We start from the raw sequence: 7,840 nt of genomic DNA on the forward strand, positions 1-7,840 counted from the left end.
ACAGAAGTCTGCTCAACTTTGCCAAGAATTCAGTGTCATTAAGTTCATTAAACAGGTTCAAGCAAAAAAGAGAAGACAAATCACTGAAGTGGATTGCAGAAAGAATTACCCTTGAAAGTAGGCATTCATGGCTTGTAGCACTCCAAGCTGCACTTTCCATGTGCTAAGTTTCAGACGGTCACACATTAACTTGCAAAACTCTCGGCGATAGCAACCTACAGGAAAATAAGGACATCACGATGTTACCACGGGGAAAGGCAGAAGGAAACACTCATCTGTTTCCAAAGTGCTCCTTAACAAGTGACATCAAGCTAATCACTGCATATGACCAAGTCAACATCCTGTAATGAGTGACCCTGAAAATCTTCACCACATCGACTCACTCATTACCAATGCTGGCAGACAAAACAGCTGCATGCTAATAAGCAAATGCAGACAAAACACTCTGGTATGCTAATAAACACAACCTTTTCCCATTCCTCTCCTTTTATTCCAAATTCTTCCACCTCATACCAGCTTTGATGCAAACGTAAACATGGGCAGTAGAGTTAGGCTTCTTTTCATTAGGCAAGCCACCTCACTCACCCTACATATCTATAAACTTAGAACATTTTTGTGAAGTGAATTTAAGACAACAGTAAAGACTTTTCTCAAGGATGAGTTATTTTGGAGGAAGGCTGTTGGGGCAGCTTTCTCACTGAAGACCCTTACAAGCTGCCTGCAGTGAGATCCTGCATCTTCTCCTGCACTCTTTGCACTGTACACATAATCTCCAGGTCCTTCCCCTCTCGCATTTTTCATTTTAAGAGAAAATAGTTTATTCCGCATGTCATCAGGTAGGTGACTTACATTGTGTCTCCGGGCTCCTTGGCCAGGCTTTGCCCAGGGTCTCGAAGGCACAGATCAGGGACTCCATCTGAACTTCTTTCTCCCTCATGTCCTCATCCTCTTCATCATGCTTTGGAAAAGCTGCTCCCATGCTCTCCAGAGAGTTCTGCAGAGGCCATGATGGAAGGTGTGACTGACAGAAGCATGAGGGCAGGCTAGGCACACAGGGCAGTACAGCTCAGTCTTCCCATGCAGTCTGCACACACCAGCCCTTGTGCCCAGCTCTGGCACTGCTGGCAGCCTGCAAAGCGGCACAGCAGGCTCTGCAGCCTGGCACTCAAACACGAGCCTGCACTACACGAGTCCCACTTGCAGAGCTGCAAGGCTCTGCTGATACTAAGCCCTCTACACAGCTTCCCAGGAGCCTTTTGCTGCCTGTAGAGCAGCTAGGAATTAACTTTTCAAGTGGTAACAGGGCAGTGGTGGACATCCCAGCAGGACTCTTGTCTAGAAAACAGTTGGGCTAATTCAGAATTTTGGCAACACAAGCAGAACCACCCCAGGGCTCACCAATTGTCTGGTATTCAGCCCCACCAAAGACCTGGCTTGAGTGTGGGGAGTCTCCCACATCATCAGCCCTCTTGGCAGAAGCCGGGCATCCAGCCAGCATTCACTGGGACTGTCACCACTTGACTGTTCTGCTTTGAAAGAGAAAACTTAAGAAGTTGAACTGTCACCTTCTTTATCATGGGAAAGATGATATCAGCAAGTTCCTGGAATCGGTCTTCCTTTGTTGCCTGCAGCACCCCAGCTGCACAGCGCAGTGCCACCATCTTATACTTCAGGTTGTCTTTACGACATTCTTTCAGGAGAGCCTGGACAACATCTGTGATGGTGGGCTGACCAGGCACTGACTTCTGCAGCTCTGCACTGAAATGCAAGGCACATGGACACTACCATGTTAATCTCTTCCCAAAATCCACTGTTCCCAGAAAGGAGTTAATTCCTGTGTCCGGGAACTCAGTTGCCTACCAGTAATTATAAAAGAAGTTACACTGGGGTGCTCTTTCTCACTCCTTGTGTGTTCTCCCTGTTTTATTTTCTTTTCTCATATTCTTCCAAGGCACTTGCTCCCTTACTACTCTTCTACCTCTTCCTCCTTTTCCCATTTAAGGTCTCCATCTTCCCCCTTAGTCTCTCCTTTCCTCTTAGCAATTGTGGCCTCTCAACATCCTCCTTTTCCCCTCTAAATCAACCATTTACTTCTGCAGGTTCCTCTGAAACATCACTTGCTCCTCACATGCTGATAGGAGATCAGAATGGTGATGACAAACTTTCTAGAATCTACTTAGTACCCTACATGCAGAAACACTGTACCACAACCTCCCTTTTGAGATCTCAGATCCTGAGAGTACCACCTCATTCAAGCCACTTACCTGCATGCAGAAACAACACTGGCAATGGCCTTTAACAGCTCCTCCTGCAATGATAAAAGAGACATCACTAAGAAGTGCCACATAGCCAAAATGCACAGTCCTACTGCACAGGGCAAACCTTTGTGTTATTCTGTAAGGGGCAGTGGGGAAACATGTCTCTGACATCAGTTTGGAGAGGCAATGTCTATCTCCTGCCACACCTCCTGCAGAGGTCTTAGCTTTCAATCTGCATGGAACTGGCAGCAGAAACGGGCCTTGCAGCACCACTGAGCACATCCTAGTCTCCCTCCGGGCTAGAAATGGTGCAGTGGAATTAGATGAATTGGGAACCCAGCTCCTAAGGCAGTCTGAATTTCACCTACTTATCTTCCAGGTCATTTCTGTATCTGCTAAATGTAGGACAAAAGGCAGACTCTCTGCATCAGCACTCTTATCGTGCTGCTCTGCAGCAGAGAATATTGCATTTCCTGGCTCAAGGACTGCACACTGCTGGGCTCATAGTAAACCATAACATGACAATTCCCTCTTTACCTTCCCAGTCCAGGTTCTCCCCGGCAGGCCTTGCAGCAGTGCAGAGAGCACCATCCCCAGATGTGGCGGTACAAGGGAGCCTGTCTGTTTGGCAATTGATGCCATGGCAGCTGCTGCCTGAGCCTTCATCTTCCAGGACTGGGACTGCAGAGCCTTCTGGGTGATGGCTATCAACTCCTGCAAATACAGTCTGATCCCACCCTGAGTACCTGCATGTCAAATGGAGGAAAACTAATTTTGCTACAAAACAAACAAACCTTACTAAAAAAAAAAACCAAAAATGACACAACAAAAAACACCACAAACAAACAAGCCCAGCCCTACCCTGAAAAAACCAAAAACCAACCAGTTACAGATCTCTTGGGGTTTTTGGCCATGAGGCTCATCAGAAAGGTCTACTTCAGGCCTTTGTGAAATGTGAGTTCCTCTCAGCCTGGCTGAAGATGAGTTGTTTTCTAAAGGTTCCAAAAAAAGTCTTTGTTGTGTATTTAGACACAGAGCTCATTTCAGTCCTTCCATATAGCAGACATTGTGTTAGCTTGTTTCCAGGGAATATAATGTCTTTTTTTTTTTCTTCCAAGAATAGGTTACTAGAAAACCTTTTTTTAGCTCCTTTCTCAGACTCCATAAAAATCATTTGTGACTGAGGAACCAGATCTGAAATCTAGAAGTGTCAGCAAAACAACACTATAATGGATCCAGATCTTTCTCTATAGAAAGAATTGCACTTCTATAGCACAGATTCACTCATTGAAGCTAAAACTACAGGTATTACCTCAGACATCTCCAACGAGAGAGAAAGACCAAAACCCCTGTAACTTTAAAGTGTGCAGCAGCCTCTAAAGGCTGGCATCAAAATTTCCAAAGATGCCCAGTTATCTGTACCATCAGGGCCATATTACAGTGGCACTCAGTGTATTACAATTTTAAAAGACTTCTACTGTGCCTGTCCATCCTTGTGATCAATGCCCCTGTAATTATTTTAAATAGCCAAAGAAAGTAATCTTCATACAAGAAACCTAGAGCAAGGAAGAAAATGGGAACAAGCTTCCCAAATCTCTTACCATGAGAACTCTGTATTTTCAAAATGGAATTCCAGAAAGCATACTATTTCTTATCCCATGATTCCCAGAAAGCTTTGCTATTCTTAACACCACATACCTGGTACATTTTCCTGCCAAACTTCAGTCCATAAAGTAGAATTCTCTTTCTCTCCTTTTTCTTCTTCGGGAATTTCATGCATTCCAAGAAAAGCCAAGGGCAGCACCTGCTTGGCATGGTTCTTCAGTACATCTGGGCTGTAGCGTCCCATAGCATGCACAGTTAAAGCACAGCCTGCTCTGTAAACTGGCTCTGAAAGAGCAAAACAAGCACATTATGACTTGGAAGCAGGATTATCCTTTTAATTGCTTGGTTTGCCTCTTGGAAAGCAGAGTAATGCACACTATTGTGTAAAATTGTATAGGAACTATTCAGCCAGGGAAACCAAGCATCACAATATAGAAAGCAACATACCCTCTTTCTCCATGTACCAGCTGCTGAGTTTGTGCAGCAGCTTCTCAGTGCTACTGTCCCGGGAAGTCTGTAACAAGGAAGAGACTCAAATTATTCAAATGCCTCAAGGAAGATGACCAATGAAGAAAGAAAATAAAACTTAAAGCCCAACTCACCCTGACTAGATGCCCCATAGCAAAGGCAAAAGACTTCTGTACCACACTGTTGCGATCAGTCAGGCCACTAAGTAAAGCGCTCATAAGTTTGCCTGTTGGAAGAGACTTGACTCTATCAGAAGCATCATGTTTTATTGCTATGGCAAGAATTACAATAGCCTGCATTTCATTAGACTGCCTGAATTTATGCATTTTTCCTCACTGCATGTATGTGGGCTTGTAAGTCTGTAAGTCCTTATGTCTAAACTAGTGCTAGTTTTTTGCACCTCTTGACTGATAAGGCTCCTTATATGTGAGCACTGCAGTTGATCATGCTTTCAGCTTCATTTCTATTCTGCAACAGAAACGTGCTATTCTTTCTAGAGACCCAATGAAGCAAAGTTGCTGTTCATGGTCTACCCATAGCTCAAGTTAAAGGAACAAGTGCATATTGACAGTGCTACACTAACACAGGCATTGTTATACTGCTCCAAGAAGTAAAGAAATATTTTTGCCTATTCCTGCTCAGTGCAAGTGAATTCCCTCAATTCTTTCCTCTACCTCTTCCAATTTGGTGAGGTATTGAACCTACTCCAAGCATGCCAATCTCAAACAAAAAAGGTAGCTTCAAACAGCTCTCTGATAAAAATACACATGTGAAGATCATTCTTCTGCTAAAAAAGAAACACCACAGCAACAAAAAGCACCTTTAAAACCTGACACTAAGAGACAAACCTTACCTGAATAAGGTGTTAAATCTTGAGGGCACTGTGTGGTTAATGACACAATTACATTGGCACAGCCCCCCTGGAAGATTGTAAGGGAAAACAAAGGTAAGATAAACAATATTTGCCCCTGGTTATTATTGTTAATACTTGCTATGGTGTACTCACCTGCACTTGTGAGACATGATCTACACCCACCTACCTCTATTCTCATAATCCAAGAGCAATAAAAGTAGCAGCAGTAAAAGTTTGCAAAACATGAATGACAAGAACTGAAATAGGAAGTGGAAATTGACCCACACACAGAATAGATGATCCTAGAAGATTTGCAGCAATCAAGGACAACCTTCTGTACCAATGTGTCATAGAGCACAGCAGCCATGTAGCCTAGAGGAGGCTATGGCAGCACGTGTTCAGAAGACTGATGTTGTGGAGAGGGACTCAGATGTCAAATGACTCCTGTATGTATGAACCCAAGCTGTTGCTTTAGAAGACATAGTCAAAGGAACCACATTTACATTGACACTGCTCTATATTCCCTTCTTCATTTCCAAAAGAGCTATTAAAACCACAGACGCACCTTTGTGCCAAGGCCAACTCCACTTTTGATCAGCTCACACAGCCGAGGGACCAACTCACCAAGGACAGACACATCCAAATACTGCAAGCTCTAGAGAAAAGCAAGAGACAGGGAGAGAGAAAAAAAGAAAGAAAAAAAATTAAAGAGTAATGATGGCAGACTTAAAGTTGGTGTATTTCTAGCAGAGGCTGCCTCAGCAGTGCTGGCTGGTCCTCAGCTGAATCACAAGAGTCTGCCGCATGACGAGAAAAAGCCAACGTGAAGTGGATTCTGCCACATACAGATTCTTCTGTCCCACTTCTCTGCTGAGCTGACCTTGCTACAACTAACATTTGCTGGAACTGATGTGCTCCAGTGCTTCCAACTCTTCAGGAAGCCTGAAACTAACACACTAGTGAAGACAAGATGCAAAGACATGTGTATCTTAAGACAAAACCCAACATCTCCCCAACTCTCTGAAACTAGGAAGCAACGACATATCCAAACTATACAATGGCACGAAACCAGTCAAGAGAGGTTTTTAAACAGGTAAAGACAAACAAGTGGCAATAAATGACATAAAGGTACAAAAAGGACGTGATTCGTGTATTTTTTAATCTGCTATGCCTAAAATGCCATTGGACAAAATGGAAAGCCTCATGTTACCAGCACTCTGCGTAACGCACTGTCTACAGAGGGGAGATCCATTCTCTAGCAAATTCAAGGATCATATACTAAATGAAGGTAACTGAACTTCCAAAGTCAGATCAACTGTTACTTCTCCCTCCATCACCGGTGTGGCGAAGGAGATTGTCCCTATAATCTCCCAGTCAGCCCCAGAATACAAAGGAGATTGCTCATAAGCCAGGCCATCTTCACAATACTCAGGGAAGTCATTACTATCTCTCCCCTATCCTACAAAAGCCCAATCAATGATCAGGGCACCACAGCTGTTCCCCCAGGGCTGGCATGGCCTGGAGGAGGGGTGGCAGCAGCTGCTGCAGCCTGCAGGACTGCAGCAAGTACACTTTTACATGGAGCCTTTCATTCCCAAACACTTTACACTCTATTAATAGACAGCACTTCACCTGACACCAAAACTCAACTCCATACACTGCTATGTACAGGAGGGCTTGCTGTTGCTATTTTTCTGTAAGTCGAGGAAACAATAAATTGCTCTGGTGGCTACATCTCCACCAAAACTTGCTCAACCCTTACATTCTCTATCCGCCCACATGCCCCTGGCTGTGTGCAATGCCTGAGCAGAAAAGAAGGGCGGTTTTTTGGGAAGGAGTAGGTTCCTGCAGAGGACAGGGAGTTCTGCCAGGACAGATCCTACACCACAGCATCTGGGCATCAGCCACTCCTCCTCCAGCAGCAGGAAACTGGTGCGAAATACCACTTGCTGACAGTGCTTCCAGGGATATCACCATTTTCTCTAAATGTATATTTCCACCATGAAAGTACAAGCAAGGCCCAGATAGGAATAGCTAAGGCACCACAAGGCAATGGTTGAACAGCATTTATGCCTTACCAACAATGACTATCATAAATTGAAGGCCCAGGTGATAAGCTGGGTTTGGAGTTGTGGACCAGAGATGAAGAGAAATGCTAGCTAACATAATCCAGAACCAGCTGAGCCTCCATTCAAAGAAAAGCACTTGAAGAACTCCCTCTTCATCAAAGCAGGCAGGTCTTCAGACAAAAAAAAGCGATCAATGTGACTCCAAACGGAGCCAAAGTTATTCACAACTGATCTGAAGGGCAAGCACTGGTGGCATGATGAGATGTCTGAACATGAAAAAGGAAGTGGACAGACAGCCACCTGGAGATGTGATCAGAAAATGAACCCTGAAGAGATATTCTGTAAAGCTTCCATTTTAATTCCTCTTCTTCTACATCATATACTAGAACCCTTCCAAAATTAATACTTACCATGTTAATGGTTTCCATCATGGGAGATGATTTGACAGCACTAAGTCTGGCACTATCCATTGCAGTCTTAAAAAAAAAAAAAAATCAGGAAAATCACCAAACAAATCCAAGTGTAAACACAACATGAAAACAGTAGAAAAGGCAACAACATCTGCTGTAACTCACTACCTTATAACT

General features: G+C 44.0%; 1 protein-coding gene across 1 annotated transcript in view; it reads right to left on the reverse strand.

The window, feature by feature from the left end:
* The window catches only part of ECPAS (Ecm29 proteasome adaptor and scaffold), a 58,736-nt gene that overhangs the window by 4,994 nt on the left and 45,902 nt on the right, over positions 1-7,840 (reverse strand). Inside the window, 12 exon segments of the mRNA XM_083883506.1 lie at positions 110-215; positions 850-994; positions 1,566-1,758; positions 2,265-2,308; positions 2,796-3,004; positions 3,957-4,148; positions 4,311-4,377; positions 4,466-4,557; positions 5,185-5,251; positions 5,750-5,839; positions 7,664-7,739; positions 7,741-7,817. Of these exon segments, the coding sequence (XP_083739632.1) occupies positions 110-215; positions 850-994; positions 1,566-1,758; positions 2,265-2,308; positions 2,796-3,004; positions 3,957-4,148; positions 4,311-4,377; positions 4,466-4,557; positions 5,185-5,251; positions 5,750-5,839; positions 7,664-7,739; positions 7,741-7,817 (1,358 nt within the window).

The sequence above is a fragment of the Zosterops lateralis genome (genome assembly GCF_965231275.1).
Source record: "Zosterops lateralis genome assembly, chromosome: Z".
NCBI classification, from domain to species: domain Eukaryota; kingdom Metazoa; phylum Chordata; class Aves; order Passeriformes; family Zosteropidae; genus Zosterops; species Zosterops lateralis.